General features: G+C 41.4%; 1 protein-coding gene across 4 annotated transcripts in view; it reads right to left on the bottom strand.

The window, feature by feature from the left end:
* Positions 1-20,358, bottom strand: part of chfr (checkpoint with forkhead and ring finger domains, E3 ubiquitin protein ligase) — a 61,097-nt gene that overhangs the window by 15,796 nt on the left and 24,943 nt on the right. For 2 of the 4 annotated variants that reach the window (XM_048555759.2, XM_048555758.2), the window contains exons 7-15: positions 17,031-17,185; positions 16,075-16,237; positions 14,222-14,343; positions 10,165-10,284; positions 8,295-8,378; positions 6,159-6,229; positions 4,987-5,074; positions 3,597-3,704; positions 2,414-2,486 (exon numbers count right to left, since the gene is read on the bottom strand). In XM_048555759.2, the coding sequence (XP_048411716.1) occupies positions 2,414-2,486; positions 3,597-3,704; positions 4,987-5,074; positions 6,159-6,229; positions 8,295-8,378; positions 10,165-10,284; positions 14,222-14,343; positions 16,075-16,237; positions 17,031-17,185 (984 nt within the window). Of the gene's footprint in view, positions 1-2,413; positions 2,487-3,596; positions 3,705-4,986; positions 5,075-6,158; positions 6,230-6,285; positions 6,897-8,294; positions 8,379-10,164; positions 10,285-14,221; positions 14,344-16,074; positions 16,238-17,030; positions 17,186-20,358 lie in introns of those variants that run through there. The other 2 variants (XM_048555760.2, XM_048555761.2) reach the window with 2 other exon arrangements.

The following is a 20,358-nucleotide window of genomic DNA, read 5'->3' as shown; positions in this document are numbered from 1 at the left end:
ATCATCAGTGAGCCTCTGAGCTGGAAGGTTAGTTTTCAGACGTTTCGTCACCATTCTAGGTAACATCATCAGTGAGCCTCTGACGAAACGTCTGAAAACTAACCTTCCAGCTCAGCGAGCAAACTCACATCCAGAACCTCAACCTGAGCTACAAATCTCAAAACTCGCTTGCACCTATGGGCACAATACACTAAAACTGGCCCGAAGATGGGAAACCAATGCCATCCGACAGAGGGCCACCCGCGAACAGCTGTACTTCCTGCATGAATGCCTAAGGAAACAGGTACTACCCAAATGTCTCAAATACAAACTTCCCCTTAACACCCCGCTAGCCAAAAGAATAGCTGAGCAAAATGGCCGCAGAATGCTTCGAGAAATGATCAATGATGCTCACAACAGACTCCGTAAGTACAACCAGGAAATTTCACGCCAAAAAACTTTACTAACACGACAGACCATGAATGGACAGACACCGTACAACGAGGCATAGACTTCAGACCGCGGCAAACACAGAAAATGGAAAAACTAGACCTGCAGAAAAAAACTAGACAAACTCACAAAATAACAACGCAGACAACACAGAAACATGGATAAAAAAACAACTTCTGACTGACCGTTAACAGACACTGAAAAAGCCGTCCGGACAAGAAAGATTTCTTAGCAGCGTTAGAAGCAACACTGAAAGACAACAAACTCACAGAAGAAACCCAGCAAAACCAGCAGACAGACAGTCGCACCAACACTAAGCAGGAAAAAGGAAGAAAACACACTCAATACACAAGAAAGGAAAGCCCTAAAAGGACTCAAAAAAGCAAACATCGTTATCCTACCTGCTGACAAAGGACGCTTGACAGTCATTTTAAACTGAACAGACTACATTGAGAAAGCGAACGCACTGCTTGCAGATACCGACACTTACCAACAGGTGGCGATAGACCCGACCCCACAACTAGAGAACCAAATCACCGCCTTACTCAAAAAACTTCAAAAATCTGGAGAATTAAACAAGAGAGACTTCCAAAAAATGAAACCAGATGGATCCAACACACCAAGCTTCTACGGACCACCAAAAATTCACAAACCAGGAGCCCCCCTCAGACCCATAGTGTCGCTACCTGGAACACCAACCTACAGATTAGCCAAGGAACTACACCAAAGACTAAAACACCTAGTAGAAGACTCCCACCACTCCATTCGCTCCACCCAAGAATTCCTGAACACCAAAGACACCAAGATAGAAGAGGATGAAATAATGGTCTCCTTTGACGTCACAGCCCTGTTCACATCCAACAACATCAACCTGGCCAAAGAAACACTGACTACACTATTAGAAGAACCGAAGGCACATTCACCAGACACCACCAACCTCATCAGCAAGGACAACATCATCAAGCTAGTGGACCTATGCCTCACCACCCACTTCACTTTCAATAACAAAACCTACAGACAAACCAACGGTACACCCATGGGATCTCCGAAATCAGGGTTCTTAGCAGAGGAGGCTTTGTCGGAGGCTCACTGATGATGTTATCTAGAATGGTGACGAAACGTCTGAAAACTAACCTTCCAGCTCAGCGAGCAAACTCACATCCAGAACCTCAACCTGAGCTACAAATCTTCTCAAAACTCGCCATTTACTAACTTGTAACCCTGGTTCTAAGTAAGTGACAAATAAATGACAACTTTTTTTGTTTCAACAGTACCTCTTTAGATTCCAATTCCATGAAATTTCCTTTCTGTTCCTTTGATAACATTTCTATCCTATGCCTCAGATTTCAACTCTTGCCATGGCATTTTCTCTCCATATCTCCTTTCCCTATTAACTAAACATTTCCCTCCTGGCCCTTCCCCTTTATTCTGAGCAGCATTTCATCTCCATTCATTCCATCTTTCATTCTCACAAGATGTCTCCTTGCTTCCGTCACTCATCTTCCCAAATCTCACTACACCTTCTGCACACTCCTCCCTCCTATACTAGCTCTCAAGCCCTTCTTCCCATCTTACGCCTTTCATTCTGCTCCACATCACCAGCAGTCTCCTCCCTCCCCAATGTCATCTCCTCCCCATACCCTGTCTCATCAAGAACCAACAACCAAGGCAACGGAATGCGAAGTGGCAAGGACTAGGGGACAGTAAGCAAGGCCAGGAGATGGTAAGAGAGAGAACCCTGTTATCGAGGTAGTGAAAGAGAGAGAACTGAAGGCCATTGGCAAATTGCATATTCCAGGCTCTACCTACCAAATCAACACACCGATTAATCAGAAAATGCAGACAGTCACAACTGGCACAGTTACAGATTATGAATCAGCAGTAGCAAAATCACTGATTTCTAGGTAGAGATTAATAGAAACATGCAAAATATTCAAAACTTTCTCAATACTAGAGAAATAATTAACCTGCATTTGATACTTACATAGCATGATGCGCCTTAACCTGAGTGCGACAGTTCCTGCCCCAGTAGCAATCTGGGCGTGCAGTTACAGATCCTACAAGATGAATTGTAATTTAGAAGAGCAATTTTTAAAGAGACAAGAGTATTCTGAATAGCTCTACATCAGTAAAATCCACAGGATAAAACCGAATGCAATAAAGTTAGGCCTATGCAAGTGTCCTGTTGAAAACTAGTGCATAACTAATACAGTGCTTTTAAATATATACATGCAGTCAAATAAGACACTGTACAATCTACACCCAACTTACGGGTGTGCATTTATATCTCTTTACCAGGTGCTCTTTTGTCAGATGAGCATAGATATTTATACCTGTTTAATTGTCACTCCATCCAGCAGAATTTAGTTGCTTTGTCCAGCAGACAAAAATGCCAAATTTCAAAGGGAACAAAAATTTATGCTGCATGAGAAAAGTGTGCTGATCGATTAGCAAAGTAACTATAATTGGTTAAGATATTGTCATGGGGAATACATTAGGGAATTATTGCTTCCCACTCTTTTGTTTTTTTTTAAAAAAAGGCACAATGCCTGAAGAGGAGCGGTTCCGAAGTATGAATACATGTAGCTTCTAGCAAGCGTGTAAGCATGTTGCGAGCCCAGCGACTAAATAATTTAAGATGATCAGTTGACTTCGCAATGTGACTCACTTATGCCTGCTAAAAGCCACATGGATTCACATGTAGCAAATTGAAAATGGAATATATTTGGGCAGTGAGCTTTTTTTTGTGTAATGTTGAAAATTTTGAAAAAAGTATGCTAACTTAATTCAACCTAATCCAAAAAAACTAAAATAGGATTCATGTTTTAAGAAATGTGGATGAAAATCAATTCCATCTTGAAAGAGAATTTACTTCGAAAAATTTTGTCTGATTTGCCACACAGTTCCTAAAGATGCTTAAGAATCAGATTTTTGGAACAGATGAACAAAATTAATTCATTTATGGAGAGATGTTTGTTCATTTATTGATGACCTTCCTTCCATTGTAACAATGGTCATCTTCTTAATCTTGCTCATATGACCACGGTGGCTCAACTTCATTGTTTCTATTGTTCCTCCAGTCCCTTGAGATATCCTGAGGATGAGTGAGAACAAACACAGTGACCAATTTCTCAAAAACTGCTGACCAGTTATTTAATAAGACTAACCTGGAAGTTCTGAGGCAGGAATATTCTGCCTGTACTGATAAGCCAGCTCACGGAAGTTATGCAGTCCACAGCAGTAGCACAGGACAACATTTGTTGTGACATGATAATCTGTTTTAAAAAGAGGTAAAAGCAACACAATAGTCCTTGATGGAATTAAATCCATGTTTTCTAATAAGCTTGTACAATTAAAAATTATTCCAATTTATTAAAGACTGGGCAATATCAAAGCAGGAGCTATTACCACATTTTCCTTTCACTGGAAATTTCCACCTATTGTAATCACCACCCACCACACGGATCAAACACAAGGATCAAGTTTGCTCTTTTATCTAATACATATGACTGCCATTCAGACGGTAAAGTACTGTTGAAAAAGTCAAAGAAAAACATGCATTCCAATATTAAAATAGATCCAATTTAAATGTTGCTGTGGTCACTTACTCCAAGTAATATCACTGCAAAATTGCATTATCGTTGAGTGTCAAGAATGGACCAAAAGGTTAAAGCTCATCTGTTCAGTATGATTACACTATCAGATGAGATGTTAGGACAGAGCAAACCTCAGTTTATCAGATGGAAGCACAAGGTACTGTTGCACATATCGAATAGCAAGGGAAGTTGCTCAAGTTCCTGGCCAATAACCATGCGTAGTGTATGATACCAGAAATAACATTAAAACCAATTATTAAGGCTAACTGGACAACAATAAGCATTTGACAGAGAATAGAAAAGTACGAGAACAGGTTGTCTTGCAAGGTGGCCTTGTGTGGAAACAGTGTTTTCCAGGAACACCTGGACTTGCTTGGGAATAACTCAAGACAGGCAATATAGCACATAACAACAAATCCCATATACTATTAATACCGTACTTCATTGTTGGACTGGGTTCACAACTGGTGCTGTGGTAATTAATACTGAGCTCCTAGTGCTAGCTGTTACAAGGTGCTCTAATATGTGATTCATTTGTTTTGAATATGTCTAAGTGCTTTAAGCAAATCACTAAGCTAATAATTCATTTTTAATATATATATTAAATAATTAAAGCTAACAAATCTTCATTATATCAAAGTGCATGTGTCTCCCTGTATTTGTTTCGATCAGATTGTAACAGACCAATTAAGGCACTTCACTATCCCTCAATCAACATCAATAAAATAGATTACCCAGTCATTATGCCACTACTATTTTTTGTTGGATCTCACCACATGAAAATTGGCTGTTCTAGTTCCTAAATTATAACAGTGGTTACATTTTAAGCATTTCATTTCCTGCAAAGTATTTGCATTCTGGGATTTCCTGAGGTCATGAAAGATGCCACTAAAATTCAAGTCCTTCTTTAAAGTTTTTGTTTACAATATCCCATTAATATTTCAATTACAATTGCACATACCTGTAAGAACAAACTTTTCTCTCTGAAGCGCTAAAAGACATTCTTGCAGCATATCTTTCCAAGTAAGGCCCTTTGATGAAAGGTAATTCTGAAAGGCAATGCCAATCATGAATATACTGCAAGTTTGGAGCGTTCAGTTCTCAACTTATTTTGCTCTGAAAATGCATGAAGTCTGAGATTTCACTTTTGATTGTTCAGCACAGATTACCAGACAAGACAGTAATTTTTTAAAAAGGTGAAACTGTGATTTCATGATGCGAGTTCAAAAGGTGTTAAGTAACACCTATTAGATTAATACAAGTTAAATCTGTTGAAGGGATGCTCTGACCCTCCTGCACTAACTGACTGTCGAATTCTTTAAAAGGAAAGTTAAGCTGGGTTTTGTACATTTGAAAAAAACAAAAATAGGTGGGTTTGTTTGGACAGCCCACAAGGGCAGTCAATGTGATCAGTCAGGTTTACACCATTGAGGGGATATAGACATAGAGCAGCACAGAAGGCCCAGGAGAGCTAACCTGCCTGTTCTCTCAGGTAGGATTGGCATTCTCAGGAGAAAATCTTGAATGCAATGACATATCAAAAAAAGCCAATGTTCTGCTAACTGAACTCACAGCTTAGCCCATTTGGTATCAGTCTCACCACTTGGGTCTGATGGATTCAAATCCAACTGAGGAAATTTAAAGATCCCACAGACCTGTTGGAAGTGTTCCCTGGCCGACCAAAATCTTTTCTTGACTAACGCCTAAAACACATTTTCTGCTGTTTCTCTGAATAGTTGAGAGAGATCATGCAATGCACAAAACTCTGTTCCACTTAGTTTCAAACAATAACTGCCTCTGAATTGCCTTCAGATGTAGGTATACCTAACCTTCTTCATGATTTCAATATTATCACCAAAATTACGATGTAGATCATACAGTAGTTCTTTGCATTAAGAATCCCTAATAACATAGACCCATTATTTTGCCTAACTGAACAGGAAATATCAGAGTCACTCCAGGTCACACTTTAACACCTCTCCACAATATCAGCAATAAAAAGGATGCGAAACAGCAGTCAGTCAATCTGCCTAACTGGAGCATGGAGAATATGCACTCCAGGGTTAACCAAATTCAGGCCTAGAAATTGAATGCATTCAAAAAATTGAAGCTTGTTTATGGAGGGGACCTTACCTTCAGGATATCGGATTCATAGCTGTTGTTGTTTATTATTCCATCCAAACATTTCTCTCCAAAATTTACATCTGTCACAAATATTACACACAATCAGTTTGAAACTCTAAGTTCAGTTATAGATCAAAATACTGAACAATATATTCACATAGGGTTGCCCCTCAAATTAGAGTGGCCTTGCATCAGATTCATTTTTAAAAAATAACTATGGTCACAGGTTATCAAAATGAACAAGACAGTGATTCTAGTTCCATTTTGTTCTATCAAAAATGTTGGCGTGGAAATATGGGCCAAATGGCTCTGTTGTACTGAAAATATCCAAGAGGTTTAGAAATTGGGAAAAGAAAATGTTCCATTTGTCAGCATGGATATCCACAACCAAAAACCACTTCAACCTCAGTCATCATTACAGTTTTCAAATGATACTTGCATTCAATCAGAAAGTAAGTTCCAGATCATTAGCTCCTCTGTCAAAGCGTGTGAAAAATATCTTTTTTCATTGAACACTCAGGAAACTAAGGACATCTTCCAATAAGCTCCCATGGTAAAGCATCCTTGCCATCCAACAAGAATTAAGACCAGTGGTGAGATTCCAGAAAATGTGAATGGTTTTTCCAAATGTTGGGAGACTCCTCTTGATAGAGACAAACACAAACTAAGAAATTCACCATAGGCTCCAATGTGTTTGCTCAGTCTTTTGTTGACTGAGATGAGTATGTTGAGTGCTGGATCTCAAACCTGAGATTAAAGACATGGTTTATCAAGCTGCAGCAATTCCTGTGCTCCTATACACTTCAAAAGCTAGGATTACCAACATCTCAAAGCTGGGGGAAGCAATGCCTTTGCAAAACCTTTCAAATACGAAGGCAAGAAAGGCAACTTAAGCATCCTTTCCAAGCTAACATGCTCAGCTCTGAGGCACTATTCACTCAAAACTAGTTCCACTAGATGGGACACATTATGGTATGCATGATACCAGACTCTCAAAACAAAATGAAAAACACAGAAGAACTGCAGTTGCTGTGAACCAGAAATGAAATCTAAGTTGCTGGAAAAGCTCACAGTTCTGGCAGCATCTGTGAAGGTAAAAACAGAGTTAACGTTTCAGGTCCGGTGACCTTTCCTCAGAACTCAGAACCCTTTGTTATCAGAACAAATTGCTGGGCTTGGGGCTTGGTTATAGCAGGAAATCCCTAGGAGGCCAGGGGAAACATTTTATGTAACTACTTAAAGGATCCCAGATGTGGTCAATGTTACAAGTAGATTCAAATAAAAACAAAATATTGCAAATGCTGGAAATCTGAAATAAAAACCATGAAGTGCCACAGAAACAGATCTGGCAGCATCAGTAGTGAGAAAAACGTAACTGAAGAGGAGTCAGACTGGACACGAAACATTAATTCTGTTCTTCTCTTCTCAAATACCACCAGACTTACAGTTTCTTCAGCATTTAGGTTTATTTAAAAATACAAGCAGATTCATGAAGACCCTGATAACAAAGTGTGAAGCTGGATGAACACAGCAGGCCAAGATGCTGCTGGGCCTGCTGTGTTCATCCAGCTTCACACTTTGTTATCTTGGATTCTCCAGCATCTGCAGTTCCCATTATCATTAAGATCCTGACTGGCTAAGGTGAAAGTGGCTCATTTGAGAAGGCACAAAAGACAAACTTTATCAGGAAGATGCACAGGGGCAAATTTGAGGCATTGGAGGAGGTGGAAAAACTTCCAAACAACTTATCTACTCAACCCTTAAGCACAACTTGCCACATATGTGGCAAATCTAGAAGATTACACACTGGACTGATCAGCCATTTCCAAATTCACTGGAAATGCAAATGAAAAAGACAGTCATCCTCCCAGAGATTGGAGAAAACTCTCAGACAATCATGGTTAGACACATCAAAATTCTACAGTCCTGACAATAACACTGGGGAAAAAAACAAAATCGACAAGTCACCAGTCAAAAATACTGTGTCAGAACTGCAGAATTTAGTGACACAATGATGTTAAACTGTTAGCCGAGGACCAAGTGTTCCTATATCATCAGTCTAAAAAGACTAACCCACTTTACTGTCTCATCTTTGTACTGTACTAAAAGGACTTTCTTAAAATGCAAGAAAGAAAATGTATCTACCACAAAATCTTGCCAAGCAGCCAGAGCATCCCACTCGAGTGCAGCCCCAGTACATGTGGCAGAAAGGCCGCAAACAAATCGTGCCTGGAACGAAGGACACATTTTCAGAATTACTTGTCTATTATGTTATTATAGGTTAACAGTGATATGAAAGGCTGAACAGAGCATTTGTTTAGGCTGAGGCAGTTCCATGAAGCAAGGCTCATTTGCTTTGAAAACAGATTTCACCGTAAACTTCTACACAAAATAACATTCTAGTGTTGAACAGGACCTATGGTTTTAAAACCATAGGCTGATCTGTTTCTTTTCTCACTGTTAGAGATCACAGTTTTGAATTTTTTAAGTGGGAAATGAATGCATTGTACACTTTAGATGTAAGCTTCCGTTATAACAAAGTTACAACGTAAAATGAGTTAGATTTATCCTTTTACTACCCTTTTAAAAATAATCACGTTTAGCAAAAAAGTAGCAAGCTGATGAGGAACGTTCAGGAATTTGCTGCCTTAAAATGACGTAGATCCTATAACAAATTGCAAAATTGAACTGGTTAGAAATTTGAAGAGTAAAAAAAAATTGTAGGATTATGGGGAAAGATCAGGGGTAACTGGTTAGCTTTGTAAAAGAGATTTTCAACAGACACATTGGCTTCTTTTATATTGCATTGTTCTATGATTCCATAAGAAAATGCTACATCACTGTGACCAAACTTTACCTTTTTGTTTTCCCCTTGCTTTACTGTTAATATTAAGTTATCTGTAAATGAACACCCAGTCAAGAATTGTGATCAGAGATAATGGGAACTGCAGATGCTGGAGAATCCGAGATAACAAAGTGTGGAGCTGGATGAACTGAAGGAGGGTCTGGGCCCGAAACGTCAGCTTTTGTGGTCCCGAGATGCTACTTGGCTTGCTGTGTTCATCCAACTTCACACTTTGTTACCCAGTCAGGAATTGTTTGGTTTCAAATGACCTATGATATAACATGACATTGGTCACTGGATCAATGAAGACCAAACAAGCTTAAACAATTCCATTCCAGTGTGAAAACACAATACACGTCCAGATCAGGGAAAAGGTTTACACAAGTTGGAGTACACTAACCACATCATTAAAAATACAACTTTGAATGAAAGATTCAGACCAACTGAAGACCTTGTTTGTGCTCAAGTCCTAGGACCTATTGCTGGTGAGATCATATCTAGAATACTGTGAGCAGTTTTGGTCTCCTTTTTAAGGAAAAATATCATTTCATTCGAGGCAGTTCAGAGAAGATTCACTGGGATGCTTCCTGGCATGGAGACATTGTCTGAACAAAGATTCTACTTATTGGTGGCCAGAAGAATGAGAGGTGATCTAATTGAAAAATATTGGATTGACAACATAAATGCTGAGACGGTATTTCCTCTCATGGGAGAGTCTAAGACCAGAAGGCACAGTCTCAGAATAAAGCGGTGCCAATTTAAGACTGAGATGAGGAGGAATGTCTTCTGAGGTTTGCGTGTCTGTGGAGCCTCTAGCCACAGACAGCTATAGTAGTATAGTCCTTGCGTATATTTAAGGTTGAGATGAAGGAATTCTTGATCAGTAGCGGAAGCACAGGTTACAGGAAAAGGGCAGGAAAGTAGACTTGAAGAATGCCACGTCAGTCATTCATATCAACCTACTGAATGGAGGAGCAGGCTCCTGGGGCCAAGCTACCTGTTCCCTTTTCCTATTTCTTAGTCTTATGGACCCTTAACAAGACCTGGAACTCTATTGAAAAGGGAGCTGAGCCAAAGGTATCAGTGAGTGAGGTCCTATAACCTTTTTTTCAAAACAGCCAGGCAATTCATTAAAAAAAAACTTTAGAATTCTGCAAGATGGCCACTTACATTGCTGAGGTGTAATTGTCGGGTTCTGCTCATGCTCTGCTCTCCGGTCAGGCATAGGCTGAAAACAGCAAGTGCAAATCAAGTGAAGACCTCGAGCAGGGCAGGTGTACTCCTGGACAGCTTAAAAAATTATTTTTTCACAAAGACAAAGATACAGTTAACAAGTTTTGGACATGGACAAAGTAATTCACAGGCAGAGATCAGAAAAATGAGTTCACTGCTGAATACAAAAGTATCTAAAACATAAATGAGAATCTGATTTCATTAACTAGTACAAGGTCAAAAGAGTAATCATTCTGTCATCTGAGCAGCCATTGTTCACAGTTAACGTACAAAGCAAAATAGTGATTGTATTTAAATCAGTTTGTTCATTCACAAGTAATAACAATGTTAGAGAAAGTTAATTAATTTATAGGTATATATCAGGTCAAGTCAAGTCAATCTAGAATTCTGTTTAAATATTATTTAGGATCTACATTTTTGCAACTCTCAACAGTTATGTAAAATGATCACAAATGATTAACATTTTAAAAAGACATTAAGGTGGACAAGTCCCCTGGTCCAGATGGGATCTATCCCAGGTTATTGAGGGAAGAGAGAGAGGAAATAGCTGGGGCCTTAACAGATATCTTTGCAGCATCCTTAGACATGGTCCCGGAGGACTGGAGACTTGCTAATGTTGTCCCCTTGTTTAAAAAGTGTAGCAAGGATAATTCAGGTAATTGTCGACCGGTGAGCCTGACGTCAGCTGGTGAAGATACTGAGGGATAGGATCTATTCCCATTTGGAAGAAAATGGGCTTATCAGTGATAGGCAACAAGGTTTTGTGCAGGGATTTTTCATGTCTTACCAACTTAACAGAATTCTTTGAGGATGTGACAAAGTTGATTGATGAGGGAAAGGCTGTAGATGTCATATACATGGACTTCAGTAAGGCATTTGATAAGGTTCCCCATGGCAGGCTGATGGAGAAAGTGAAGTCACAAGGGGTCCAGGGTATGCTAGCTAGATGGATAAAAAACTGGCTAGGCAACAGGAGACAGAGAGTACTAGTAGAAGGGAGTTTCTCAAATTGGAGACCTGTGACCAGTGGTGTGCCACAGGGATCTGTGCTGGGACCACTGTTGTTTGTGATATATGTAAATGATTTGGAGGAAGGTGTAGGTGTTCTGATCAGCAAGTTTGCAGATGACACTAAGATTGGTGGAGTAGCAGATAGTGAAGGGGACTGTCAGAGATTACAGCAGAATATAGACAGACTGGAGAGCTGGGCAGATAAATAGCAGATGGAGTTCAATCCGGGCAAATGCGAGGTGATGCATTTTGGAAGATCTAATTCAAGGGTGAACTATACAGTAAATGGAAAAGTCCTAGGGAAAATTGATGAACAGAGAGATCTGGGTGTTCAGATCCATTGTTCCCTGAAAGTGGCAACGCAGGTTAATAGGGTGGTCATGAAGGTATATGGCATGCTTCCCTTCATCGGATGGGGTACTGAGTACAAGAGTTGGCAGGTCATGTTACAGTTGTATAAGGCTTTTGTTCAGCCGCATTTAGAGTACTGCGTACAGTTCTGGTCGCCACATTACAAAAAGGATGTGGATGCTTTGGAGAGGGTGCAGAGGAGGTTCACCAGGATGCTGCCTGGTATGGAGGGTGCTAGCTATGAAGAGAGGTTGAGTAGATTATGATTATTTTCATTAGAAAGACAGAGATTGAGGGGGGACTTGATTGAGATCTACAAAATCATGAGGGGTATAGACAGGTTGGATAGCAAGAAGCTTTTTTCCTCCCCAGAGTGGGGGACTCAATTACTAGGGGTCATGAGTTCAAAGTGAGAGGAGGAAAGTTTAAGGGAGATATGCGTGGAAAGTTCTTTACACAGAGGGTGGTGAGTGCCTGGAGCACGTTGCCAGCGGAAGTGGTAGACGCAGACACGTTAGCATCTTTTAAGATATATTTGGACAGGTACATGGATGGGCGGGGAACAAATGGACACAGACCCCTTAGAAATAGAAGACAGGTTAGACAGAGGATCTTGATCAGCGCAGGCTTGGAGAGCCGAAGGGCCTGTTCCTGCGCTGTAATTTTCTTTGTTCTAAAAGGATGCTATGAAACAAGATTAAACGAGGCACATAGGTATGGGCAGGAGGGAGTAAATGGGTTCCTCCTGCAATGTTATCTTCATGACTTTATCACATCTGACATGTCAGTACAACTAGTTTTGGCTGTGGCTTTGATTTAATGTTAAATCAGAATTGGGCAGCTACTCAGAGCAAATGACAGGTAAAAAAGTATTAAAAAAAACTAAAATATCAAAAGTTAAATAACTTATAATCTAATCATTGCAAAATCCAAGTCCTGTTGCTGATGTGCATTAAGATCTTCAAAAATACAGTCCTTAAGATAAATTAGGGGTCTAAATGTTGGGTCACTTAACTAGTTTAGCATTCAGTTCCACTCACGTTATGACCTTTGTCTCATCTCTTACTCGTGCACTGCTTTTTAGAAACTTTTTGAAAACATTCTAAATATAAATTTTCTCTCATTCTGATTCATGCATCCTATGATGCAAATCTGTATTCATATGTATACCAGTTGTCCAAACAAAGATCACACTTCCCATTGAGACAGCTTGCTCTGTATTCTCTGGTCTTTTAAAATGTTGACTTTTACACTCTGATGATTAAACTGGTACAAATTACAGACGGGAATACTGTGAATCAGTCACAAAATCTTCATGCCATGACACACACTGCCAAATTTGGCTCACCAAACACAATCAGGTTCTGTCCTCTCCTTTCACATATTTTTACAGATTTCTCCTCTGTTTAGATTTCTGGCACTTTTGAATTTGTTCTTCAGCTGCCAACAGACAGCTGACTTTCTCTCCCATGTTTTCTAGCCAATTGATTTGTGTTACAAGATCAGTTGAGTAGTAAATTCATTGCCGGTCACTCTAAGGAAACACTATGTCAAACGTGCAGCAGAAACAGATAATTTCAATCAAATTCTCCATACTCCTGTTTAGACCTCACATAAGCCTCATTTTGCCCTACTCCACGTCACCCCATTAGTATATCCTACATCTTTCTTCTTCATCTTCAGTCTAATCTTCCACATTTTTGCATCTACAGGTCAAGTTAATTAACAAACACACTGAACTGGAAATTATAAAAAGACAAAACATTAACCATTACATCTCATCCACTTGAATTCAAACAATGCTAACATTCACACCATACACATACCAGGCAATGACCATTTCCAATAAGAGACAATCCAAGCACCACCTCTTGACATCCAGTGGTGTTATACCCACTATCAACATCCTTGGAGTTACCATTGACCAGAAGCTCATCCACCTAAATACAGGGGCTACAAGACCAGATCAAAGCCGGGGAACACTACGACGAGTAACTCACCTCCTGACTCCCCAAAGCCTGCCCACCATTTACAACAGCACAAGTCAGGGCCATGATGGAATACTCCCTACTTGCCTGGATGAGTGCAGCTCCAACAATGCTCAAGAAGCTTGACACTATCCAGGATAAAAGCAGCCTGCTTGATTGCCATTGCATCCTCAAGCATCCACTCCCTCCACCACTGATGCTTAGCAGCAGTACATACTGTCTGCAAGATGCACTGCAGAAATTCACCAAAAGATCCTTAGACAGCATCTTCCAAACCCAGAACTACTTCCATTTGAAAGGACATGGGCACCAGATACAGGGGGTCACCACCTGCTGCAAATTCTCCTACAAGCCACTCACTATCCTGACTCTTAAATATATTGCCATTCCTTCACTGCCGCTGGGTCAAAATATTGAAATTTCTTCAAGGTATTGTAGGTCAACCTACAGCATGTCAACTGTAGCAGTTCAGGAAGGCAGCTCACCACTACCCTCTCATGTGCAGCTAGGGATGGACAATAAATGACACCCACATCCCCAGTGAATATAAAATTAAACTGTGTAGTTAAGCAAGCAATTCAAAGCTGTGCTTAGAGATATGTAACTAATTGCAGTATTGTCAGTTATGGTTAACAGGCACTTACCAACAGGGATGTTGGAGGAAGTTGATGGGGCATCAGTAGTCATTCTGAAACCTGGCAAGAAAGTAGGCTGATTGCTATCAGACCGATATCCAGGACACTGCCTGCATAGAATATGCGGCTGACTGAAAATACATAGAAATATGAAATGCAGTCAACCATGGAGAGATAACAAAGTATATTTAAATTCTACTGTAGAGTTTGTGCAACTCTTAAGGAGCACCACGAAAATAAATGGAGAAGCAATTTATAATAATCAATTAATCAAATCAGAAATCAGTTCTCTTTGTATTTATATCTCCATTTCTCATTCCGCATACTCACATTTCATGTCTTTTTTCTCCATTAAAAAGCTGATCCATCACACACTAAACAAACCGAAGTAGTACCTCAAGTAATTTTATTCAAATTGTCAGTTGGTACCAATTTGGAATCCTAGCCAGAAAGTTTGAGCCCCATTGCAGAGAACAGAGAGGCTGATCTTCTGGTGTTGCACTGAGATATTGCTGTTCAATCACATGCCCTTCAGACGACATGTTAAAATTGCATTTGGTTCAGGAAAAAGTAAAAAAGATTTATGGCACTAAATAAAGAGCAGGAGAGTTTGTCGCCGCATCCTGACCAACATTTACACTGTAACAAATTATCCTGGAGTTTTGCGACATTCCAAGTGTGTGCAAGGTACTATATAATGCAAATATCTTATTAAATTTGCTCATTAAGCAGCTGAGCCACTGGCCCCAGGACTCCTTAGTCTATAGCAAATTAGTGGATCTTGACCGAGACACAAATCTGCAAAAAAATAACTCGCTTCAGTGCCCTGGATATAGGGGAGTGTAGATGAAAAGAAAATATACCATCCTGAGAGTCCCCTTACTCACGGATATTCAGTGACACCACACCTCATCATTGATTATCAGTTACATAATGCACTTTGAACATTTAGGGCAGGAACAGAATCAATCCTTGGCACAGTGCTCCCATGACTAAATTGGCCTGATGACACCCATTGCCAATGCTTGCAATGAAACAGGAGAATCAATCATTCAGCCCCTCAAGCTTGTTTCACCATATCATGACTCCTTGATAGCTCTGAGCTCCATTCACCCATTTTGCTCTGTATCCTCTTATTCTGTTGGCAGCAAAATCAGAGATTTACAATGAATTGAGCAAACATCTACTGCTTTTTGTGAAAGTCTGCTCCACACTTTGCCACTGAGTGAAGAAGAGTTTGCTAACCTATCCCCTGATGACCTGACTGAATTTGAGCTTACGTGCTTTTGTCAGAGACTCATCCCATCAACAGAAAAGGCTTTTCACTATCAACCCTATAATTTTATTTCAAAACCCTAAAAAGATGCTCAATCAAATCACTGCTTGGCCCTCCAAATTCTGATAACACATTTTAGGATAGCTTACACAGCATATAACCAGTACTGTCAAACCTGGAAACCAAAGTAGCAACAGCTTCAAGAAAAGATAGGAAGGGAACCATAGGTTTTTCCCTCCATTATTCACTACAAAAGGTGTATATATGCAACACAACAGCTGAAGCATTACAAGAGCATGGCCTGAATTATGTCTGCGTATTTTGCAAGAACATCTGCTCAACTGTGAATACTGAATTTTCAGGCTGTATTTTCCAAGGATGCCCACCACTTTGTAAAGGGCCAATAATTCATTACAAAGCAGGACACTCACTGCTGTTTCGTCACTGCTCCAATTAATTTGCTTGTTTTAGGAATCCTTAGACTTCAGCATGAATACTAATCAACAATTATACCCTATTATAAGGGATCATTTGCTCCTCATACATTTCCTTTGAGCACACAACAGCAGATCTTTCAAAAACTCACCTAAAATCAGAAGATTCACTATCAACATCAGACAGTTCCAGAAAATCCTCGGAGCTGACCTCTTCATCGGAGAATGACCGCTTAATCTTAGGCTGTAACATGTCATGTGTGATTTTATTTCGGGCATCCATGCTTTGCAGTTCATCTCCACTACGACACTTCTCTGAAATAGTAATTCATACACAAATGTGGCCAAAATAAATCACCACACCAGTATCATAATCTAGCACAGTTTTGACAGGTGTCTTGTGGTCCAATATTTTCTTTTCCTCTTTCCACTCGGACAAGCAAAGAAATTTTCCGGTAAGTCAAGCAAGAAATATGACTGGGACAACAAGTTTACCGAATTCTGTTAAGAAATTTGCAGACTTAGCATCTTTTCTGACAAGATAACATTTTCCACTCTGACATCTTAAAATTGTATTTCTTCTTCTTTGTTGCATTATTTCCTACTGACAATTTACATCTTTCTCAGAATTACATTCCAATCCAGTAATAGAAAGTTACATCTGTGAAGTTGACAATGTTCTGCAAAATTCAACAAAAGGAACCAAATTGGAAACAATCTTGCTTCTCACATCCATTTTGACCTGTTGGTTAGTCAAAATGAAACAGCATGAATTTACACACAGCCATTTCTGACTTGGCAACAGAATTCCTACATGAAATACAAGTTCCAACAAGATAGAGGTCCTTTTAAAAAACTTCTGCAGTCTTAATTCATGCACTGAGAAAATTCAAGCAACTACCAATATCAGTGACTAATAACCAAAAGCAAGGTAAGAATGAATTTACAATTTTGCTTTCCACATATTTTAAAGCTGAAAGCTGTAATTCATGTCCAAGATTCCTCTCGCTCTCCTCCAAATCACATAATATCAAACACTTGGAATATGTGATATATATTCTAACACAAACAAATCTGTGCACATGAATTTAACACAGCAATTACTTGCCTGGATGTTGCAATAGATAAGCCTCCACCAGATTATTCACCATGTGGTTCTTGCTGATGCGTTCAACAGGACAACGGCAAGTTGGGCAAAGTGACGAACGCTCCATCCAGCCCGAGTAACATGCCGCACAGAATGAATGCATACATGGCTGAAGGCTGAACAAGGTCAGGGGAGGGTAGAAGAAAGATGAAATTAGACATTTTGGGTTTTTTGTTGGATTAAGCTTCGACACCTTGTGCTGAAAGATCAAGGTTAACCACTTACTCATTTTTCAGAGTTACCATCGCTGAAACAATACATTTACAAAAATTACCAAGCAAACACATGCTAGAATGCAAAGCTCTTGTAATGCAGTGGGAGTACTCCTACCTCTGAGTCAGGAAGCTCGTTCAAGTCTAACCTGCTTCAGAGCTGTTAGCGACACATCTGAACAGGTTGGTCAAAACATTTCTACACCATAATGATCAATAACTCTCATTGATCGCTGCTGATCATAACCCAAACACACTATTCTTGGTAGCAATGTTGTTAATTCAGCAGCTAATATTTTTCTGCCATTTTTACATTGCCACCCACAAAGTCCACATTTAGAGACTACATCTGGGTCTCAGTTGCCACCAGAGAGAGACTATTCAAAATATTGTAATGCTGCAGCCTTGAGCACAATTTAAACAAACTCCTACTAAAACAAACTCTGTTTCAACTGGCATTCTTGATAAACCAGCAATTATATATCTCTAGAGATAATGGGAACTGCAGATGTTGGAGAATCCAAGGTAATAAAGTGTGAAGCTGGATGAACACAGCAGGCCACACAGCATCTCAGGAGCACAAAAGCTGACATTTTGGGCCTAGACCCTTCATCAGAGAGGGGGATGGGGAGAGGGTTCTGGAATAAATAGGGAGAGAGGGGGAGGCGGACTGAAGATGGAGAGAAAAGAAGATAGGTGGAGAGGACAGTATAGGTGGGGAGGTAAGGAGGGGATAGGTCAGTCCAGGGAAGACGGACAGGTCAAGGTGGTGGGATGAGGTTAGTAGGTCGGAAATGGAGGTGTGGCTTGAGGTGGGAGGAAGGGATGGGTGAGAGGAAGAACAGGTTAGGGAGGCAGAGACAGGCTGGGCTGGTTTTGGGATGCAGTGGGGGGAAATGGGATGAGCTGCGCTGGTTTTGGGATGCGGTGGGGGAAGGGGAGATTGAGAAGCTGGTGAAGTCCACACATTGATACCATTGGGCTGCAGGGTTCCCAAGTGGAATATGAGTTGCTGTTCCTGCAACCTTCGGGTGGCATCATTGTGGCACTGCAGGAGGCCCATGATGGACATGCCATCTAAAGAATGGGAGGGGGAGTTGAAATGGTTCGCGACTGGGAGGTGCAGTTGTTTATTGCGAACCGAGCGGAGGTGTTCTGCAAAGCGGTCTCCAAGCCTCCGCCTGGTTTCCCCAATGTAGAGGAAGCCACACCAGGTACAATGGATACAATATTCCACATTAGCAGATGTGCAGGTGAACCTCTGCTTAATATGGAAAGTCATCTTGGGGCCTGGGATGAGGGTGAGGGAGGAGGTGTGGGGGCCAAGTGTAGCACTTCCTGCAGTTGCAGGGGAAGGTGCCAGGTGTGGTGGGGTTGGAGGGCAGTGTGGAGCGAACAAGGGAGTCATGGAGAGAGTGGTCTCTCCGGAAGGCAGACAAGGGTGGGGATGGAAAAATGTCTTGGGTGGTGGGGTCGGATTGTAGATGGCAGAAGTGTCAGAGGATGATGCGTTGTATCCGGAGGTTGGTGGGGTGGTGTGTGAGAACGAGGGGGATCCTCTTAGGGCGGTTGTAGTGGGGACAGGGTGTGAGGGACGTGTTGCGGGAAATGCGGGAGACTCGGTCAAGGGCGTTCTCGATCACTTGGGGGAGGGGGGAGGGGGGGGCAGTGGGGAGAGTTGCGGTCCTTGAAGAACTTGGACATCTGGGATGTGCGGGAGTGGAATGCCTCATCCTGGGAGCAGATGCAGCGGAGGCAGAGGAATTGGGAATAGGGGTTGGAATTTTGGCAGGAGGGTGGGTGGGAGGAGGTGTATTCTAGGTAGCTGTGGGATTTGGTGGGCTTGAAATGGAAAAGCTGGTTGCCTGGGATGGAGACTGAGAGGTCCAGGAAGGTGAGGGATGTGTTGGAGATGGCCCAGGTGAACTTGTGGTTGGGTGGAAGGTGTTGGTGAAGTGGATGTGCTGTTCGAGCTCCTCTGGGGAGCAAGAGGCGACGCCGATACAGTGGGGAAACCAAGCGGAGGCTCGGGGACCGCTTTGCAGAACACCTCCGCTCGGTTCGCGATAAACACTGCACCTCCCAGTCATGAACCATTTCCACTCCCCCTCCCATTCTTTAGATGACACGTCCATCATGGGCCTCCTGCAGTGCCACAATGATGCCACCCGAAGGTTGCAGGAACAGCAACTCATATTCCGCTTGGGAACCCTGCAGCCCAATGGTATCAATGTGTGGACTTCACCAGCTTCAAAATCTCCCCTTCCCCCACCGCATCCCAAAACCAGCCCAGCTTATCCCATTCCCCCACTGCATCCCAAAACCAGCCCAGCCTGTCTCTGCCTCCCTAACCTGTTCTTCCTCTCACCCAACCCTTCCTCCCACCTCAAGCCACACATCCATTTCCTACCTACTAACCTCATCCCACCTCCTTGACCTGTCCGTCTTCCCTGGACTGACCTATCCCCTCCCTACCTCCCCACCTATACTCTCCTCTCTACCTATCTTCTTTTCTCTCCATCTTCAGTCTGCCTCCCCCCCCTCTCCCTATTTATTCCAGAACCCTCACCCCATCCCCATCTCTGATGAAGGGTCTAGGCCCGAAACGTCAGATTTTGTGCTCCTGAGATGCTGCTTGGCCTGCTGTGTTCATCCAGCTTCACACTTTATTATATATCTCTATACATATTACGGTATTATCACTACCTCCACAATGTCAGAGTAGTCAGTTAAGATTGTGAGCGAGATGCCTCTCTGCTGCTAAGTTTTATTTAAGGGAAAGTTGCAATATTGTTTAAGTGAATTTTGTTGTAAATGAAGGATGACAGTGATGTGTATACCTCCTATAATACGTTTCTACCAGTGTGTGCTCTGCCATCAATAATGTGGACCGCTTGATCAACAGCACGGTGGCTCAGTGGTGAGCACTGCTGCCGCACAGCACCAGGGACCTAAGTCGCTGAGGCAGGAATCAATGTGAAGTTTGCACATTCTCCCTGTGTCTGTGTGGGTTTCCTCAGGGTGCTCCAGTTTCCTCCCACAGTTGAAACATGTGCAGGTTAGGTGGATTGGCCATA

Source organism: Stegostoma tigrinum, chromosome 26, assembly GCF_030684315.1.
Source record: "Stegostoma tigrinum isolate sSteTig4 chromosome 26, sSteTig4.hap1, whole genome shotgun sequence".
NCBI classification, from domain to species: domain Eukaryota; kingdom Metazoa; phylum Chordata; class Chondrichthyes; order Orectolobiformes; family Stegostomatidae; genus Stegostoma; species Stegostoma tigrinum.
This window is presented reverse-complemented; position numbering and strand designations above follow the sequence as displayed.